The 22,392-nt window shown below is 37.0% G+C and overlaps 1 protein-coding gene across 2 annotated transcripts in view; it reads left to right on the top strand.

Moving 5' to 3' along the window:
- The window catches only part of AGPS (alkylglycerone phosphate synthase), a 139,216-nt gene that overhangs the window by 16,513 nt on the left and 100,311 nt on the right, over positions 1-22,392 (top strand). For both annotated transcript variants that reach the window (XM_030851100.3, XM_060302222.1), the window contains exon 2: positions 19,413-19,502. In XM_030851100.3, coding sequence (XP_030706960.2) covers positions 19,413-19,502 — 90 coding nt within the window. The remainder of the gene's footprint in view (positions 1-19,412; positions 19,503-22,392) is intronic.

Here is a 22,392-nt window from a genome sequence, read left to right as displayed (position 1 = left end):
ATTCTTTTAACATTGAACTCTCTTTTGAATTATTCAAATTAATTCTATGATCCCTCTGCTGCTTTTGTACATGTTTGTCTTGTGTGATCCTCACAATTACCCATTTATAGATTAGTAACTGAAGTTCATAGACACTTGCCAGGTAATAGTCACTTGTTACCTAGTAAGAGTAGAGCTTAGATTTGAGTCCAGACCTTTTCTCTCAAGTCTAGAGCTTTTTCCTTTATACTATACTGATATAACCAAGTCGTATTCATTTTTTCTTCACAATCTTTCTCACATTCACTTTGTGCACTAAACAGGTATTTATCAGTCATTTGTGTTCTAGGTGCTTAGGTTGTATCAGTGAACAAAATGGACAAAGATTTTGCCCTCATGGAGCTTATGTTCTAATGAGTGAAATGGGTAATTATTTATTATGTTCGGTTAAATTGTTAAGTTTCTTAGAAGGTGGTAAGTGCTGTGGAAAAAAGAAAATGTGGAGCAGAGTAAGGAGGTAGGTTCAGATTTTAAACAGGATGTTATTGGAGAACATGGCATTTGAACAGATATTTGAAGATGACAGAATTTAGCTGTATTCATATCTAATTAAATGAGTATTCCAGGCAGAAGAATAGTCAGGTGAAGTTTCAAAGGGGTGAGGAGATGGCTAAAGAGTATCCAACTGATTTAGGGTGCAGGCACCCTAAGGGGAGGCGCACATGTGTCATATTAGGAGGGTAACAATGAGACTGGTGTAGCTGGAGTGAAGTCATAACCTCCTACCCCCAACCACTGTTTAAAGTCTGTACCTTTAAAATCTCAGCTTCTAATTTACCTGTCTCTTCTGTTCTAGGCAAGGTCTCTTATTCACATCACATTTTCTTTCTTTTTTTTTTTTTTTTTTGCGGTACACGGGCCTCTCACTGTTGTGGCCTCTCCCGTTGTGGAGCACAGGCTCTGGACGTGCAGGCTCAGCGGCCATGGCTCACGGGGCCAGCCGCTCCGCGGCATGTGGGATCTTCCTGGACTGGGGCACGAACCCGTGTCCCCTGCATCGGCAGGGGGACTCTCAACCACTTCGCCATCAGGGAAGCCCCCACATCACATTTTCTAACTTCCACACCTTTTCTTGTGCCATTCTCTAAAAAACCTTTGCTTATTTGACACCAGGCTTCAGGGTTTATTGTTTTGGCGATCTTTTCTTTTTGTTTTTGAGAATTGAGGGGAGGGCACTCTGGGTCTGTTACCTCTTCCCTGTGATTTCTCACATTATGAACAGTAACTCTTAAAAGAAAAATACTGTTAAGTATCATACAATGTAACATCTAGGCCTGGAGCCTTACTTCATTTAAATCAGTTGGATACTCTTTAGCCATCTCCTCACCCCTTTGAAACTTCACCTACCCAAGTTTGTTGGTGATTTATTCAGTGTTTTCTGTGTGCTAAGCACTGAGGAGGATTAGAACATAGTTTTTGCCTTCTACATAGTTTTGCAGTTCTACTAAGGAAGAGTGATGTGTATTTTATTACTGCAAGGTGCTAAGTGCTATAACAGATGTATGAGAGGGAAACGGTGACTGGTACAGCAGTGGAAGGGCAGCTTCATTTCAAAGAAACATAGATTCGAAGAATTGGAAGAGTATTATTCTATGTCACGATGGAAAAATTCTTATATCTGAGGGTGAAAACATTGATGAGAAGATTTGGATGATCATAGAATATATTCCCAGTTTTTCCCCATTTTAAAGAATGCTATGATAACCTTTTTACAATTAAATCCTTAAGAATTTTTTTAAGGCACATTTTTAAAAAGGGCTTAGCATTGGAACACATGATTCATTTACTTTGTTTGCAGAGCCAAAAATAAAGGACAACTGCTTGTTTGGACTTAATTTTGAACAAAAATAAAGAATTGGACGTGATTGGAATCCTAGGAGAAATACTGCTGTTGTATTTGAGCTGATTTCTATCGTATAATTTAAGAAGGCAGCTTTCTAGAAATTCAGATAAAAGGAAATTATATGTTTTGGCCTGAGTTGCTAATGGGAAACCAAATAATGACCATAGGAAGCCTAGGAAACTGTTCTTTACCCTGCCTGGGCCTCTGAGGTGATGAGAAGGGAGAGAGCTGAGGCGACTGGCTTAGATATGCCAATTTAAACCGCTTATTGTTATCAGTAAATAATGTATGCTCCACACTTATTCAGTTGGCTCATACCGTTTGGACACATCCCTCTATATGAGGTGATACACTTTAAGGATTATAGTCTTAGCAGTTTCCTTTTTCTCCCAACATATTATTTTGAAAAAATTTAAACATATTGCAAAATTGAAATCATAGCTTGATAGTTAAGGAGTGTTGGAGCCAGAAGACCAAGATTTAAATCCTAGGTGTATCGTATGCTGTTTATGTGACCCTGGACCAGTTACTGACTCTCAACCTGTTTTCTCATGATTTAAATAGAGATAATAACACGTATATCACTGGATTGATGTGAGAAGTAAATGAGATAATGATTGGAAAAAGCTTAGCTTTATTTTACAGCATTATGCAATACCGTTACTGTTGCAGTAAACTGTGTAGAAAGGAGTAATAAGAATCCTGTGCTGAAATAGTTTCTGAAGGTGGAAGCACGACAAGAAGTGGGAAGTCGTCAGTGGAAACCATGGCATTTTAATAGCAAGAACAAATTTCTAATAAATATCACCTTATGCATTAGAGAGGAAAGGAAGAACCAGAAGAGTAAAGAGCATCAGCAGTTTCGCATACTACATAGTAGGCTGTTGGTCAGTATCATGCACATGTTGGTCACCCTTACATTATTTCTCATTTTGCAACTCTTCTCAGTTGCTCTTAGGAGTCACGGCCCACTGCTGCCTCTACTTGGTATGTGGCCTTGGTGACCACATATATTGGAATGTGAATAAACATATTATTGTCCGAAAGACAAATTATTTGATAAATCGTTCTCTTAATTTTTATGCTTTGTAAATGTATTAACTAGGAAATTTCCATAACAGGTCAACTTTCCAAAATTTGGATCAGAAAATATTGTCACCGTGTAGCTCTTGTTCCCCCCTTCCAGGATAATCCTTTGTAAAATTTGGATATAGATCTGTCCACCACCTCTGTCATGTAACCAAATCTCCATTTCCTGTTATCCCTTTCCTCTGTCTTCCACAAGGTGAGTGCCCCCACTTTGTCTTCTTGCTGCCCTGTTCTGTTACAAAACTCTACTCAGGTCAATCCTCTCCTATAGTGCAGTGAGTTTAAAGTTTTAATTTTTTTCCCCTTCCTCCATATCCAGTCCCTCTTGATTTTGATAGAGTTTGGGTGAGAGCAGCTTGATTTTAAATCATTTACATTATTGTTGACTATATTCCCCACACTGTACGTTTCATACCTGTGACTCATTTATTTTGTAACTAGAAATTTGTACCTCTTAATCTCCCTCATCTATTTCTCTCATCCCTCCACCCACCTCCCCTCTGACAACCACCTGTTTGTTCTCTGTACCTGTGACACTGTTGCTATGACTTTGTTCATTTGTTTTGTCTTTTAGATTCCTACATGTAGGTGAAATCATACAGTGTTTGTCTTTCTCTCTTACTTATTTCCCTTAGTATAATACCCTCTAGGTCTGTACATATTGTCGCAAATAACAAGATTTCATTCTTTTTTGTGGCTGGGTTATATTCGATTATACATGTGTCAGTCACGTCTTTGTAGGTTGCTTCCATATCTTGGCTATTGTAAATAATGGTGCAATCAACATAAGGGTGCATATCTCTTTTCAAATTAGTGTTTTCATTTTCTTTGGATAAATACCCAGGAGTGGAATAGCTGGAGCATATGGTAGTTCTATTTTTAATTTTTTGAGGAACTTCCACATTGTTTTCCACCAACACTGCATGAGGGTTCCCTTTTCTCCACATCAGGACTCTGCTTTTAAAGTGAGCACCCAGGGCTTCCCTAGTGGCGCATTGGTTAAGGATCCGCCTGCCAATGCAGGGGACACAGGTTTGAGCCCTGGTCCGGGAAGATCCCCCATGCCCCGGAGCAGCTAAGCCCTTGCACCACAACTACTGAGCCTGTGCTCTAGAGCCCGTGAGCCACAACTACTGAGCCTGCGTGCCACAACTACTGAAGCCCGTGCTCCGCAACAAGAGGAGCTACCGCGATGAGAAGCCTGCGCACCTCGACAAAGAGTAGACCCTGCTCGCCACAACTAGAGAAAGCCCGCTCGCAGCGATGAAGACCCAACACAACCAAAAATAAATTTAAAAAAATAAATTAAAGTGAGCACCCAAGGTGATATTTATACTCCCAAGAAGTTTGAGAACCTCTGTGGTTGTGACTGGGTCCTGATTTTAATATTTCCTTTTCTCTCCCCCCAAACTTTGTGGGGTTCATTTTTTTCTGTGAGTTTTCCAGAAGCAAAGGTAATAATCCCAACTACCTGTCATTTAAGGTAGAAGTGGCTGCTGCTTATTATTATTGTGATTATTTTAAGTAAAAAAAACATTTGTTACAGCTAGAATGCTATGTATATCAAGCAGACGTGGACTCTAGTCTTAGCCTTTTTAGGGTCTTGTCAAGAGTATTGAGTTGTCCCCTGGAAGACAACTTGTTCCCTAAGAAAGGGAACTCAGAGGCTTGGTTTTCATGGTAAAATGACATACAGATTTTTAGAGACATTCATATTCTCTTGTTCAGTTTTATAGTTTTCACAAAAATGAAAGGCTGTATCAGAAATGGCCTTTGGTGGCTTACAGGTTGGTCAGTAGCTTGTGATAAAGTTCCTCTTCCAATTACTAGCAAACAGGAGGGAGCAATGAAAGTTAAGTAACAGTTTCACAGTTGGTTGTAGAGAAATTCTGGAATTGATTACCTAAATTGCCACATTGATTAGTTTACAGGTGGACAGTGGAGAAAACAAATTATGAAATTTAAAGTATAGGTCAGGGAGCACACATGGTCAAGGGAAGTATACATTCTTGTTCTTTGTCCTTTGCTAAGATAACTACCTGATACTGATTTGGGCTGTTTTCCTCATTACATAAACCAACACATGAGGGTGAACAATAGAATGATTGTGCCTTTCCAGGCCTTCAGAGTGGCAGGTACCAAGTTTGTGTGAGTGTGTGCATGCGTACATGCCTACCCTAGCACAAAATATTTGGAATATGTATGACTATAAGTATGAATGACTAATAGTCTGTATTTCCATTTTCAAAGAGATTATTCAAACAATAATGAATTTCCAATTGGTAGAATTTGGTAGGGTGTAAGACAAATTTGGGGGTCAGGGAACGTCCCCGAGAAGCCTGCAGTGAGTAATGAGTGCCAGATTATTCTGCCAAGGGGTAAGGCTGGCCTTGCTTTATTTATCCCAGTCCTCCCTTCTTTTCCAACTCTTTGTGCCTCTGTCTATAAGATTTTTTCCCCCATACCTGTATATTCCTTTTTCTTCCATTCATTAATTCATTGTGAGTATAATAGGAATTGGACCTTGGGGACACAACTTTTGACCCTTGAATTCAGGTTTTAAAAACTTTCTTCACAGTACCAGATTCTTGTAAACTATAAAGAGTTGACTGTAGGAAATTAAATATGTATTTGATGTGCTGTATGTTTGAAGCTGACTCATTTGTAATGGAATTCTATCATTTAAAAAAACCCCAAAACTTGTAGAGATTGCTAAGTAACCCAACAATGGGTTTTATAACGAACCATTGTGGAATTTCTGTATGTATGTGAAAGAAACAATTGTCCTTTTGGAACAGAGAGAAACTGCACTGAGACTCAAGGGCTGAGCAGCGTATTTGCTTCAGGTTCAGAGTTGTGGTAATCATAGTCCTTTAGTTCATGGCATTTGCCTATGAACAAATGTGAGGCCTCTTTTTATTTTTATTTCCTCAATCTCTGGTTTCTAATCCCATCTCCCCCCCTCCCATGGGCACCCATGAATGTTCTTAAATACATGTGTATGTGTTTTATAAAATATGCAGTATTATTTAGTGTGTATATTTTTATTTGCTTAAATTGTATTATGCTGTAGATCATATTGTTTCTCCTTTTGTGTTCACTACTATTTAAAAAAATCTCTTCATGTTTCTGTATATATATCTATCTCCCTCTCTGCTTCTGATTGCTGCATAGTGTGTCAGGGAATTTACTTACCACTCATCCAATCCTTTAGTGATGCCTCCAGCTACTCTTACAAATAATGCTCCAGAGAATATATCACACATGTTTCCTTATGGAACTGTGTGTGAATTCCTCCCAAATGTATACCCAGGAGCTGTATAGTTGGGCCATAGAAATGCCATTACCTATGAAAAGTTAGCACACCATTGCTCTGTGGAGTGGTTTACCAGTAATGCTTTTCTGTTTCTCTTTTCCATGTTCTTGCTGACAACTTTCTGCGTCTAAAGTCTTATATTTTATCCATTTTACACTATTACATTGGACAAAATTAGAAAATTGATTGACTTATTACATGGAAGGGCCACATTTTTATTATGGCAACTAGAGTTTTAATTTAGGGGATATTGAGGGAAGATTGAAATTCCTGTTGAAGTTCACAGAGTTGTATGATAATGTCCAGGTTTTGCAAGGAGAAGCACACTGTTGTCTTGTTGGGCACGGATGTTATCTTGTTGACCTGTCCAGAAACCTGATCTTGTTAGGGTCCCGGAATCAATCGTAGTAAAGTAGTTTGACTTGTGTTAACTACCTTCACTAGTGACCAAAGTTAGAGTGCCAATAGACAAACTCATGATGAAAAAATAAAATTGTCAAGCCTCCTGGACATTTCAGTTGGCCAGTTTTTCTCTGTAGGAAATAAAGTATAGTTAGAAGAGTTAGTGAGTTTTATATCAGGGCAAGAGGAAATATTCTATGATTCAGATGTTTGATAGTGTCAAGCTTTCAGAGCCTGATGACATTTATCTTTTTTCTAAGTCAAATTTTTTAACAGTCTTAGAACTGCAAGGTTTGTTGTAGCAGTGTAAATTAAGTGGTGATTATCCTATCCATCTCTTCTGTTTGAGTTTTTCTATTCTTTTTTTTGTAAAGGGTCTTTCTTTTATAATACACATAAATTATTACACTTATAGCTAAGATACTTGGATTAACAACTATTTGAAAGGGGATTAGTTGCACTGTTAGATTGAGACAATAAGCATTGTAAATAGTTGTATGGGAGTTTTGCTACTTAGTTTTTAGAAATAATTTTGTAGGACCTGTAGACTAGATGTGACCATGGTTTTAAATGTATTTTAAAGCATACACATTTTAAATTAAATTTAGGATTAAACAGTATTCTGCAGATTTCTCCCCTTATTAGGCCTTTATATTTCTAATGGGAACTCAGCTTCAACTTTTTTTTCTTTTTTTTTTTTTGTGGTACGCGGGCCTCTCACTATTGTGGCCTCTCCCGTTGCGGAGCACAGGCTCTGGACACGCAGGCTCAGCGGCCATGGCTCACGGGCCCAGCCGCTCTGCAGCATGTGGGATCTTCCCGGACCGGGACACGAACCTGTGTCCCCTGCATCGGCAGGCAGACTCTCAACCACTGCGCCACCAGGGAAGCCCTCAGCTTCAATTTTTTTAGATAAAATAAGCTAGTAGGAAGATTGTTTCATTTATAGGTAGTTTTTGGTAGCATATCTTTTCAGGGAAATATTCATTTTATTTAGCAGATCTTGGTATCTTTCTCATCACTTTTATTTTTTACTTCACTTTTGTGGTTTCCTTTGGATTATTTGGGTCTTAAAGTAATTAAACACATTACCAGATAATGAGGATTCTAATTAACACCAAAAACTCCTGGAAAGATCAAAAAAAAATTTTTTTAAACTTCTACAGATTATAATACATATGGAATTAATTTGAATTTAACTGATACTGAGCTTTGTTAGTAGAAATCCAGCATTGGGGCTTAAGTTTCATACTTCAGTTTTTATTTTTCAAAAGCTCTGAGATCATACGATCTTTTTCTCATTGTTTAAATTAGAAAATATAGATAACAGTTTGGTTTTTTATCTGAACTGAGCAGTGAAGTATCTTGTATTAGAATTTTGATTTTTGGAATTATATTGGAAAAATATATATTTTTTAGTTATCAGCTAGCTGAACTTTTTTTATTGCTAACCCCAAATAAAAGTAGCTCAAAGCATATTTTCCTTTTCTTTATTTCCCATTGAAAACTATCATGATTAGAAATAGTAATGATAGTAACTATGCATTTATATCGGGATGCTTGCAACATGTAATAGTGCTTAGAAAAATATTGATGTGATGAAGAAGAGGTTCCTTTAAATCACTAGTAGAAGAATAGTAATCTGACTTAATCTAGTTTGTACAGAGACTTAAAAATGAAAATTTCCCATTTTAAGAATAAAGAAAGGAACTCTCTGGTTTTGATAAAGATAATGTTAAATCTAAAATTTCAGTTAAAAATTGTGCAAAAATCAGCACTGGGAAATGCAGAATACTGAGTATGTATAGCATGGGAGAATACTGCCACCTTGTGTACGTGTGGTGCTATTTTAATGTCTCCTTTTTCTTTTGTTATGCTAGCTAATACAATGTGCTTTTTCACTATTTGATACTGTGGTCAGATGTGTAAATGTGTAAAACATGGACTTGTGTGTGTGTGTGTGTGTGTAGTAAAATCAATCCAGCTTTTCTTGTTTCTTGGAGGGGGGCAGGGGAGTCTTATATCTTGAAGACATTAAATTTGTAGTTAGCGCTAAGAATTGGAAAGTGTGAGAGATCGATCAGTTTGGTTAGTTGATTTCTGTGGATAGTTGAGAATTGAATTCTTTTGTTTGAATCTTATGGAAAGTTGGTGATTCTTTGATCATTCTTCATTGCGGTGCTTGTAGTGCTTTGGAATCATTATGCTTAATGGCAGAATTCATTATCCTATAGATAAAGGGAGTACAAAGCATTGGGTATCCTAATACAACCAGATTCCTTGATTCTTAAATGTTTTCCTTTAGGTCAAGTGCAGAAGAATGACTATAATAATAACATGTAATAGTGCTTAGAAAAATATTAATGTGATCAAGAAGAGATTCCTTTAAATCATTTTAACTACCTGAGAGCATGACTTAGTGGGTTTCGAATATTACCTTTCTGAAGAGAAAGAATGACAAGACTGGGAGTTCACTTTCTGATGCTCACAACTAACTTAGCGCTGTAATCATGAGTATTTCTCTAGGCACACATTTTTTCATCTGAAAAATGAGCAGTTGAACTGGATGGTTTCTAAGGACCTTTTTAGTTTTAGAATTCTATGACCGTGTAAAGTTTTACTCTAATTTTTAAAATGTTAATGCTATAAAATGCCCTTCAGTGTACTCATTACATTCTTCTATATAAGAAGTTATTTTAAAGTTTAATGTAATCACATAGTTAAGTTTAACTGTCATAGAAAATATTAGTAATTTGAAGGGATACATGTATATAAAAGTTTAAAACCAGAAGCCTAGGAAATTTGCCTACGTTTTATTTAATGTGTGGGGTACTTTGAAAATAACAGAAGATTGGTTTGGGGGTAATCTAGATTTTAATTACATACTACTTAAGCAACATAACATTGTTTTTTTGAGGCACAAATGCATTACAAATGCCCGTATTTCAACTTCTGGGAAGCCTCCAAAAGTTGGTATAAATATGGTAAGGCCTATATCATAGGCAGAATTTTCTGATTGAGATGAAAAGAAAGAAAAAAGGTACCTTAGCCTACAGTTATAAACTTGGAGGTTCTTTAAGATATTACTCAACTGAAAATTTAAGTTCCAGAGTCTTGAGTATGTAAATCTCTTCATTTTTCAGTATACAGCAGCAGATATTTCCTGCTTATTACCTTGATTCATTTTTCTCATGAAATGTTAAGAGTGAACACATGTAATCACGTTTACTATGAGGCCATCTGGGAATAATTTTTTAAAATTCTAAGCATAATTTTAAGGAAAATGATTCTCATTGTTAAGCTGTATAAACCTGCCAGATTCAGCATCTGTACTGAAATAATTTCCCATGCTTAGTGATTGTAATACCAAGGCAAAATGACTATATTGGTGTTTTTGCATTTATTTTGTATAATATGAAACTACTCTTTTATAGAGTACAGACTTCATGACAAATGTTTAAATTCACTAATAAAATTCATTGTATATACAAAAATGTATGCACATATTATAAAGTATTAAGTAAGGATGTTAAATGTACATATTCTCATGTAAATTATTATGGAAACATAATAAAAATAAAATATTAAGTAAATTATATTCATAAAAGTGAAGAGAATATAATCAAGAAAAAAGCAAAGTGGACAATAACCTAATCTGTTTTTACAAAGTATAAACTTAAGAAAACAAGTGCAGGCCTCTATAAAAACCCAAAAGGACGGGGTTTGGAGAACTTCTAGGTCAGTGAACACGTGGAGATTTGGTCAGAGTTTTGGGCCTGGAGAGGGCACGGACGCTCTGTGCCCCTCCCCCTTGGCTTGCCTTATGCATCTCTACCATTGGATGTTCATCTGTATCCTTTATCATAACTTGTAATAAACTGCTAAATGAAAAAGAGGACAGCAATAATAACAACAACAGAGAAACATTCTGCATGATAAGAAGCCATCTCTTGGCTGGCAACGACCCCAATATTCTACCCCTGGGAAGCCTGTTTTGCATTTGCAGCAAGGGGACATTGAGGTAACAGTACGCTACAAGCCAGAGGGAGCGGGGAGGGAAGTTTAGGAGTTGAGGAAAGAAGATTAAAGAGCATGAGGAGATCTCAGAGACCAGTGGAATAAAGGCCTTTTGCATATGAAGATCAGGTGACAAGTTAACTGGCTACCAGCCTCCAAAGCAATACGCTTTTTCATGCCTTGTGGCTCACAGGGTCTTGGTGCTCCGGCTGGGTGTCAGGCCTGAGCCTCTGCGGTGGGAGAGCCAAGTTCAGGACAGTGGTCCACCAGAGACCTCCTGGCCCCCTGTAATATCAAACAGTGAAAGCTTTCCCAGAGATCTCCATCTCAACACTAAGACCCAGCTCCACTCAAAGACCAGCAAGCTACAGTGCTGGACACCCTATGCCAAACAGTTAGCAAGACAGGAACACAACCCTACCCATTAGCAGAAAGGCTGCCTAAAATCATAATAAGTTTAGAGACACCCTAACACACAACACCGGATGTGGTGCTGCCCACCAGAAGGACAAGATCCAGCTTCATCCACCAGAACACAGCCACCAGTCCCCTCCACCAGGAAGCCTACACAACCTACTGGACCAACCTTACCCACTGGGGGCAGACACCAAAAACAACGGGAACTGCGAACCTGCAGCCTGCGAAAAGGAGACCCCAAACACAGTAAGTTAAGCAAAATGAGAAGACAGAGAAATACACAGCAGATGAAGGAGCAAGCCCACCAGACCAAACAAATGAAGAGGAAATAAGCAGTCTACATGAAAAAGAATTCAGAGAAATGATAGTAAAGATGATCCAAAATCTTGGAAATAGAATGGAGAAAATACAAAAAATGTTTAACAAGGACCTCAAAGAACTAAAGAGCAAACAAACAATGATGAACAACACAATAAATGAAATTAAAAATTCTCTAGAAGGAATCAATAGCAGAATAACTGAGGCAGAAGAAGGGAGAAGTGACCTGGAAGATAAAATAGTGGAAATAACTACCACAAAGCAGAATAAAGAAAAAAGAATGAAAAGAATTGAGGACAGTCTCAGAGACCTCTGGGACAACATTAAATGCACCAACATTCGAATTATAGAGGTCCCAGAAGAAGAAGAGAGAAAAAAAAGGGACTGAGAAAATATTTGAAAAGATTATAGTTGAAAACTTCCCTAATATGGTAAAGGAAATAGTCAATCAAGTCCAGGAAGTGCAGAGTCCCATACAGGATAAATCCAAGGAGAAACATGCCAAGACACATATTAATCAAACTATCAAAAATTAAACACAAAGGAGGGCTTCCCTGGTGGCGCAGTGGTTGAGAGTCCGCCTGCTGATGCAGGGGACACGGGTTCTTGCCCCAGTCCGGGAAGATCCCACATGCAGCGGAGCGGCTGCGCCCATGAGCCATGGCCGCTGAGCTTGCATGTCCGGAGGCTGTGCTCCACAACGGGAGAGGCCACAACAGTGAGAGGCCCGCGTACCGCAAAAAACAAAAAACAAAAACACAAAGGAAAAATATTAAAAGCAGCAAGGGAAAAGCAACAAATAACATACAAGGGAGTCCCCAAGGTTAACAGCTGATCTTTCAGGAGAAACTCTGCAAGCCAGAAGGGAGTGGCAGGACATATTTAAAGTGATGAAAGGGAAAAACCTACAACCAAGATTACTCTACCCAGCAAGGATCTCATTCAGATTCGATGGAGAAATTAAAACCTTTACAGAAAAGCAAAAGCTAAGAGAATCCAGCACCACCAAACCAGCTTTACACAAATGCTAAAGGAACTTCTCTAAGTGGGAAACACAAGAGAAGGAAAAGACCTTCAATAACAAACTCAAAACAATTAACAAAATGGTAATAGGAACATACATATGGATAATTACCTTAAATGTAAATGGATTAAACGCTCCAACCAAAAGACATAGACTGGTTGAATAGATACAAAAACAAGACCCATATATATGCTGCCTACAAGAGACCCACTTCAGACCTAGGGACACATACAGACTGAAAGTGAGGGGATGGAAAAAGATATTCCATGCAAATGGAAATCAAAAGAAAGCTGGAGTAGCAATTCTCATATCAGACAATATAGACTTTAAAATAAAGACTATAACAAGAGACAAAGAAGGACACTACATAATGATGAAGGGATCAATACAAGAAGATATAACAATTGTAAATATACACCCAACATAGGAGCACCTCAATACATAAGGCAAATGCTACCAGCCATAAAAGGGGAAATCGACAGTAACACAATCATAGTAGGGGATTTTAACACCCCACTTTCACCAATGGACAGATCATCCAAAATGAAAATAAGGAAACACAAGCTTTAAATGACACATTAAACAAGATGGACTTAATTGATACTTACAGGACATTGCATCCAAAAACAACAGAATACACTTTCTTCTCGAGTGCTCATGGAACGTTCTCCAGGATAGATCATTTCTTGGATCACAAATGAAGCCTTGATAAATTTAAGAAAATTGAAATCGTATCAAGTATCTTTTCTGACCACAACGTTATGAGACTAGATATCAATTACAGGAAAAAATCTGTAAAAAATACAAACACATGGAGGCTAAACAGTACACTATGGGATGCAGCAAAAGCAGTTCTAAGAGGGAAGTTTATAGCAGTACAGTCCTACCTCAAGAAACAGGAAACATCTTAAATAAACAACCTAACCTTACACCTAAAGCAATTAGAGAAAGAAGAACAAAAAACCCCCAAAGTTAGCAGAAGTAAAGAAATCATAAAGATCAGAGCAGAAACAAATGAAAAAGAAATGAAGGCAATGATAGCAAAGATCAATAAAACTAAAAGCTGGTTCTTTGAGAAGATAAACAAAATTGATAAACCATTAGCCAGACTCATCAAGAAAAAAAGGGAGAAGACTCAAATCAATAGAATTAGAAATGAAAAAGGAGAAGTAACAACAGACACTGCAGAAATACAAAGGATCATGAGAGATTACTACAAGCACCTATATGCCAATAAAATGGAGAACGTGGAAGAAATGGACAAATCTTTAGAAAAGCACAACCTTCCGAGACTGAACCAGGAAAAAACAGAAAATATAAACAGACCAATCAGAAGCACTGAAATAGATACTGTGATAAAAAATCTTCCAAAAAAAAAAAGCCCCAGGACCAGATGGCTTCACAGGTGAGTTCTATCAAATATTTAAAGAAGAGCTAACACCCATCCTTCTCAAACTCTTCCAAAATATAGCAGAGGGAGGAACACTCCCAAATTCATTCTACGAGGCCACCGTCACCCTGATACCAAAACCAGACAAAGATGTCACAAAGAAAGAAAACTACAGGCCAATATCACTGATGAACATAGATGCAAAAATCCTCAACAAAACACTAGCAAACAGAATCCAACAGCATTTTAAAAGGATCATACATCATGATCAAGTGGGGTTTATCCCAGGAATGCAGGGATTCTTCAATATATGCAAATCAGTCAATGTGATACACCATATTAACAAATTACAGGAGAAAATCCATATGATCATCTCAATAGATGCAGAAAGAGCGTTTGACAAAATTCAACACCCATTTATGATAAAGACCCTCCAGAAAGTAGGCAGAGAGGGAACTCACCTCAACATAATAAAGGCCATATATGACAAACCCACAGCCAACGTCTTTCTCAGTGGTGAAAAACTGAAATCATTTCCACTAAGATCAGGAACAAGACAAGGTTGCCCACTCTCACCACTATTATTCAACATAGTTTTGGAAGTTTTAGCCACAGCAGTCATAGGAGAAAAAGAAATAAAAGGAATCCAAATTGGAAAAGAAGAAGTAAAGTTGTCACTGTTTGCAGATGACATGACACTGTACATAGAGAATCCCAAAGATGCTACCAGAAAACTACTAGAGCTAATCATGAACTTGGTAAAGTAGCAGGATACAAATTTAATGCACAGAAATCTCTTGCATTCCTATACACTAATGATTGAAAAATCTGAAAGAGAAATTAAGGAAACACTCCCATTTACCATTACAACAAAAAGAATAAAATACCTAGGAATAAACCTACCTAAGGAGACAAAAGACCTGTATGCAGAAAACTATAAGACACGGATGAAAGAAATTAATGACGATATAAACAGATGGAGAGATATACCATGTTCTTGTATTGGAAGAATCAACATTGTGAAAATGACTGTACTACCCAAAGCAATCTACAGATTCAGTGCAATCCCTATCAAACTACCAGTGGCATTTTTCACAGAAGTAGAACAAAAACTTTCACAGTTTGTATGTAAACACAAAAGACCCCAAGAAAGAAACACAAAGCTAGAGGAATCAGGCTCCCTGACTTCAGACTATACTACAAATCTACAGTAATCCAGACAGTATGGTACTGGCACAAATACAGAAATATAGATCAATGGAACAGGAGAGAAAGCCCAGAGATAAACCCATGCACATATGGTCACCTTATCTTTGATAAAGGAGGTAAGAGTATACAATGGGCACAGTGTATACTTTTTTTTTGTTTTTTTAAATTAATTGATTTATTTATGGCTGTGTTGGGTCTTTGTTGCTGTGCGTGGGCTTTTTCTAGTTGTGGCGAATGGGGGCTACTCTTTGTTGTGGTGCACGGGCTTCTCATTGTGGTGGCTTCTCTTTGTTGTGGAGCACGGGCTCGAGATGTGCGGGCTCAGTAGTTGTGGCTTGCAGGCTCTAGAGCAAGGGGTCAGTAGTTGTGGTGTAGAACTTAGTTGCTCTGCGGCATGTGGGATCTTCCTGGACCAGGGCCCGAACCCGTATCCCCTGCATTGGCAGGCGGATTCTTAACCACTGTGTCTCCAGTATACAATGGAGAACAGACAGCCTCTTCCGTAAGTGGTGCTGGGGAAACTGGACAGCTGCATGTAAAAGAATGAAGTTAGAACACTGCCTAACACCATACACAAAAATAAACTCAAAATGGATTAAAGACCTAAATGTAAGGCCAGACACCATCAAACTCTTAGAGGAAAACATAGGCAGAACACTCTATGACATAAATCACAGCAAGCTCCTTTTTGACCCACCTCCTAGAGAAATGGAAATAAAAACAAAAATAAACAAATGGGATTTAATGAAGCTTAAAAACTTTTGCACAGCAAAGGAAATCATAAACAAGACCAAAAGAAAACCCTCAGAATGGGAGAAAATATTTGCAAATGAAGCAACTGACAAAGGATTAATCTCCAAAATATACAAGCAGCTCATGCAGCTCAATATCAATAAAACAAACAACCCAATCCAAAAATGGGCAGAAGACCTAAATAGACATTTTTCCAAAGAACATATACAGATGGCCGACAAACACATGAAAGGATGCTCAACATCACTAATCATTAGAGAAATGTAAATCAGAAGTACAATAATGTATCACCTCACACCAGTCAGAATGGCCACCATCAAAAAATCTGCAAACAGTGAATGCTGGAGAGGGTGTTGAGAAAAGGGAACCCTGTTGCACTGTTAGTGGGAATGTAAATTGATACAGCCACTATGGAGAGCAGTATGGAGGTTCCTTAAAAAACTAAAAATAGAACTACCATACGACCCAGCAATCCCATTACTGGGCATATACCTTGAGAAAACCATAATTCAAAAAGAGTCATGTACCACAATGTTCATTGCAGCTCCATTTACAATAGCCAGGACATGGATGCAACCTAAGTGTCCCATCTACAGATGAATGGATAAAGAAGATGTGGCACATATATACAATGGAGTATTACTCAGCTATAAAAAGAAACGAAACGGAGTTATTTGTAGTGAGGTGGATGGGCCTAGAGTCTGTCATACTGAGTGAAGTAAGTGAGAAAGAGAAAAACATACCATATGCTAACACATATATATGGAATCTAAAAAAAAATAAAGGTTCTAATGAACCTAGGGGCAGGACAGGATTAAAGACACAGACATAGAGAATGGACTTGAGGACACGGGGAGAGGGAAGGGTTAGCTGGGAAGAAGTGAGATAGTAGCATTGACATATATACACTACCAAATGTAAAATAGGTAGCTAGTGGGAAGCAGCCGCATAGCAAAGGAAGATCAGCTCGGTGCTTTGTGTCCAGCTAAAGGGGTGGGATAGGGAGTAGGGAGTACAGAGACACAAGAGGGAGGAGATATGGGGATATATGTATATATATATAGCTGATTCACTTTGTTATACAGCAGCAAGTAACACAGCATTGTAATTCAATTATACTCCAATAAAGATGTGGAAAAAAAAATAAAACAAGTGGATTAGTGGCATGTCATTAGTCATGAGATTTTTCTGTAGAGATTTTTTCCAAAAGCTGTCTTTCAAAACCTCCCTCTATAGTGAGGTAGAATTGTGAAATAAGAAGAAAATATTGACTGATAGCTTATAACAGGCTCATCTACAAATCTAATCTCTGGATTTGTTACTCTTTAAGATGTTTTTGAGGGCTTCCCTGGTGGCTCAGTTGTTTAGAATCTGCCTGCCAATGCAGGGGTTACGAGTTCAATCCCTGGTCGGGGAAGATCCTACATGCGGCAGAGCAACTAAGCCCGTGTGCCACAACTACTCTGCCCGTGCGTCACAAATACTGAAGCCTGCACGCCCTAGAGCCCGTGCTGCACAAAAAGAGAAGCCACCGCAGTGAGAAGCCTGTGCACTGCAACGAAGAGTAGCCCCCGCTCACCACAACTAGAGAAAGCCCACACGCAGCAACAAAGACCCAATGCGGCAATAAATAAATAAATAAATAGATCAATCGATCGATCAAGATGTATTTGAACAATATGTTTTTGTACAGGAAATATAGTTTTTATTGTTAGCAAACTCTAATTTTGAAGAGAGCATTCCTAGTTTCTTTTTAATTTTATGTATAGATGGGTATTTCATTACATAATTAATGACTGTATTTGGTTCATTTGTATCGTGTTAGTGTTCTACTTGTTTGAAAAGCCCTTGAAACTGGAAGAAGATTTATGGTTGTAATAAAAAATTTGCTTGCTGGTCAGTAGTCATTTTCTTCCTTGAGAATTATGGAGAATTAGAACACTTTTTATTTTTTATTTATTCAGTTGTTTCTTTGGCTGTGTTGGGTCTTCGTTGCTGCACGTGGGCTTTCTCTGGTTGAGGCGAGCAGGGGCTACTCTTCATTGCGGTGCGTGGGCTTCTCACTGTGGTGGCTTCTCTTGCTGAACTCTGGCTCTAGGCATGAGGGCTTCAGTAGTTGTGGCACGTGGGCTCAGTAGTTGTGGCTCACAGGCTCTAGAGCACAGGCTCAGTAGTTTTGGCGCACGGACTTAGTTGCTCCATGGCATGTGGGATCTTCCCAGACCCGGGCATGAACCCGTGTCCCCTGCATCAGCAGGCGGACTCTCAACTGCTGCGCCACCAGGGAAGCCCTGGCAGGTGGATTTTTAACCACTCTGCCACCAGGGAATCCCTGGAACACTTTTTAATAGTACATCTTTGTTTATTTTGAAATTTCGTTAAAAAATTGAGGTAAAATTGACGTGTAACATTATACTAGTTTTAGGTGTACAGCTTAGTGATTCTAATTTGTGTATATTGTGAATTTTTCACCATAATAAGTCTAGTTAACATTCATCAGCACACATAGTTACAGAGTTCTTCTTTATGATGTATTTTCAAGTATTTTCATCATAAACTACAGTCATTGAATTTGCAGTAAGAAGATTCACCATCAGTTTATTTCAGTGGCCCAAGTATACTAGGGCACCATGCTAAAGTATGTATTAAATGCTGACACAGTAGTTCGGTGTGGTTGCTTATTGTGTTCTGCATGCGTCCAAACCAATCTAATTCTTTTGTAATATGTAAAATTGAATGAGTGAGTGATTGATTTTGATGAAAACGATTTTTAAAACTATGAAATACTGGCATTTTGGAAATTAAAGATAACATTGTTTTGGAACATTGAAAACTGGTATGGTCATTAACTGTTATGTTAATGTTAATACGTAGATCAAGGTAGTTGTTGGCATTTACATGGAAGTTAAAGGATTTAGAATGTTTGTAAACCCAGTGTTCAGATTTTTAATCTACTTTATTGAAAGTGCCTGCTACTGGTAGTGTCAATGCTAGTGAACCTACTTCGTAAATTGGTCTTTTTCATTCTAGTGGAAGATTAATAATTGCGATTTTTCTAATATATGAAAAAACTTGTTTCCTGTTAAGTGAATTTTTTTCCCAGTTTTATTTATTTATTTATTTATTTATTTTTTAAACATCTTTATTGGGGTATAATTTTTTTTTTAAACATCTTTATTGGGGTATAATTGCTTTACAATGGTGTGTTAGTTTCTGCTTTACTGTTCAGTGAATTTTATTTTAGTTGCAAAATATTTTAGGCTGTCATATAATATAAACTCAGTAACATGCAAAATGAAGCATGTTTGTACTCTAAGAATATTTTTCTCCTTCTTCTTCCTTTTTCCTTTGAATGCATTAAATTTAGTGGTTGTAGCCCTTTGTGAAGCAGGTGCTGCTCATCAGAGTGATTCTATATTTAGAAATATTAATGTATAGACATTTTAATATATATTCATTTTATTTAAAGCAACATAATATTAGTGGAATAAGGTCTTCTGTTAAATGATTGTGAAAGTTAATAGTCAATGATACAGTGTTCAGTTTTGAGATGTTTAGTATAGATCTCATTTATGTGTATTTTTCTGCTTATTAGGCAAGAAGTTATGAAATGGAATGGATGGGGATATAATGATTCCAGGTTCTTCTTCAATAAGAAAGGACAAGTTGAGTTGACTGGGAAAAGGTAACTTTTTTTCTTTGTTTTATTCCTTTTATTTCTCTTTCTCTGAAAAATCTTAAACGTAAATATAATGTTAAATAATAGACATACATAAAAAATAGAATAATAGAATGACTCCCCCCTTGATTTAAAAGTTATTAACATTTTGCCATAATTGCTTTTCTTTTTCTGTTATGTATCAAATTCTGACATTGTCATGTCACTTCTAAATATTTATATATGTATCCCTTAAAAAATAAGGACCTAATATAACCAATCATATAATACTATTATCATACTCCCCCAAATAACAGAAATTTTATATCTGATTATTCACATTCACATTTCTCTGTCTAAATAATATCATTCTATAGGTAGTTTGAATAGGATCCAAAAAGGTTTGCAGTTACCCACCATCTAATCCGCATGACATTGGCTTGTTCAAAGTAACTCTTTGTTTAAGACTGGAAGTATAATTTTGGTTGGGTTATTATGGAAGGTGAACATTATGGAAGGTCCTTGTGAATATAAATAGTATTTTTAAAATTAGTTTTCTGAGGTATATTAGAGAAGAAGTGATGAAAAGAGCAGTCATTTGTGTGGTAACTTTCACATTCTGAAATATTTTTGGTAATAATGTTGATACGAATTCTAAAGAATATTTGTATTGTTACTGTTCCAGATGTAGACAGAATTGTAAAATGAGTTCTTAATTGATTTTAAGTAACACTGACCCTGCTGAAGCTGGTGTTTTGGGTTTGTCTATTGAATTTTGATATAACTTGGAAGGACAGTGAGTACAAATACAAAATTTTTAAATGTGGCTCTAAAAATAAATTAAAAATTGAGACTAGGTAAAAATTGGATTAGGTATATCATGAATCTGTTCCAGTATTTCACTTTGACTTCATATCTATTGGGCATTAATATACTTGTTTTTAAAACAAGTATATGGTATATCAGTATACTGAAATACCAGCAAGAAAAGTTTTCTTTGGAGAAATTCTTTTTCTTTACAACATAACCATTCCATTTTTGTTTTTAATTTAAACGTACTTCGTACCTGAAAAAAAACCTCAGGAATGGTAATTAGTAACTAATTTTAATGAAGGTGTGAAGGTGTACAATTTACATTTGCTTTTTAATAGGAAAAATAATTATCTGCATTCTCATTCCCATTCTTTAGTGTGACTGGACAGCATGTTGGTGGAGGCTTAGTTGAGAAATTGTGTAATTCAGGTAGAAGGAATTTCTAATTAAAATTAAATTTACCAATGTTTTAAACATTGAGTGTTTTATGTTTTAAATAGAATAATGTCTAATACAGTAGAAACTTGTCATGTAGAGATTGGCTTTACAGAATCTTCAGGGGGGAAAAAGTGAATCTTCTGAACTTAGAAAACCAACTTTCTCTCTTCGTAGATACTGTCTTCGTTTCTCTCTTTCTCTCTCTCTGGACCTTGAAGTTATAGCATCTTTGTTTTATGTGAGGGGGCAAATAGGCACTTGTGCACTGTGCCATTGAAAGCATAAGATACCTACTGTCTTCTGTAGGGTACTGTAGGCTATGGATTTGTTTATGTTAGCAGTGTATGTGTGTGAAGTGAATGATTAGTCATAGGAAGTGTCACAATTATTTATACCTTAGTGTATGAACCCTTATACCATGGGTTTAGAATCTGGCTCTTATTTTGGGTGTTCTGGCACTTGGCTTGCCAATTTTCCCAGAGAGGATCAGATTGTAGGTGGCTGATACATGTGTGACACTCATAAGATACTAAAAGAAAATTAGAACCCCAGTGTGTTCACTTATGATTAGATTATTTCTTTTTTAGGATGTAGAACACTTGTTAATGCCCTTCCTGATATTAAGATATGTAGAAAATAAAATTTGTAATTTATATATTGTTTGGAGAGCATAAATTCAGAGCAAAGGGAATTCAGTGGTCTTGAGAGAGATTTTTATCCAGGTTGTAGTAGAATTCGAGAATTTTTCCATTGACTTTAGACTTTGGAAGATTACTGCTGCTGCCCCTACAACCAGAATGGATTTCTTAAAGGCCTCATTTCTTTGCACTGTTGACTGCCGAGTCCAAGTCCAGTGGGGGAGAGGGGAAGAGAACAAGGGTACGTCTGACTGGCAGAGCCTGCAAGGGTAACCTTTGCTTCCTACTGAATTATCCATTATCCAGAGGGTAATTCTGCAAACACAGAATTGGAATTTAAATGTTCTAGGATTAAATATGTTATACATAAACTATTTAATAACTGAAACCAAATAACTAAATAATATTCACTTCTCATTTTGGTGCTTCCAGAAGCACCATTATCTTGCCACAGACAGGATAATAAACTGAATTGAATTGGATCATAGCTTTCTCTATATCTAGTCTAGTTTCCTAGGGCTAATGATTGAATTAGTAGATTTCTCTGATTTTTTTTTATCAGAAAACATTTAGAAATATTATTTAAGATAATAATAGCTATTACTTATTGAGCTCCTACTGAGTTATCTTAAAATAACCCTAAGTGGGTAGCGATATGTTGTTAGAAATAATCAGGAGATTGAGGATGAGAGAGGTTAAGTAGCTTACTTGAGGTCAGCTGTGCAGTGGGAAATTGTGATTAAAAAACAAGTGTTTTAAGCTTCATTTTTGTGCTCGTTCTATTATACTGTGCTAATGAGGTACCATACTCATCCATTGTATTGATTTTATTCTCTTTCCAGTCTCTGGAAGCACTTTACAGGAGCCTTCTACACTCTATACACCGGTACAGTAGAGTTAGTCATATTGTAAAAAGTTAACCTATGACAAAAGTTCCTATTGCTCCAGAGGAACATGAAGGGCAGAAGCATAAGAAGGTTGTGATATTCCTAAAAGAGAAAATGGAATTTGTGACTAGAAAGGATGAG

This window comes from Globicephala melas, chromosome 7, assembly GCF_963455315.2.
Source record: "Globicephala melas chromosome 7, mGloMel1.2, whole genome shotgun sequence".
Taxonomy (NCBI): Eukaryota; Metazoa; Chordata; class Mammalia; order Artiodactyla; family Delphinidae; genus Globicephala; species Globicephala melas.
This window is presented reverse-complemented; position numbering and strand designations above follow the sequence as displayed.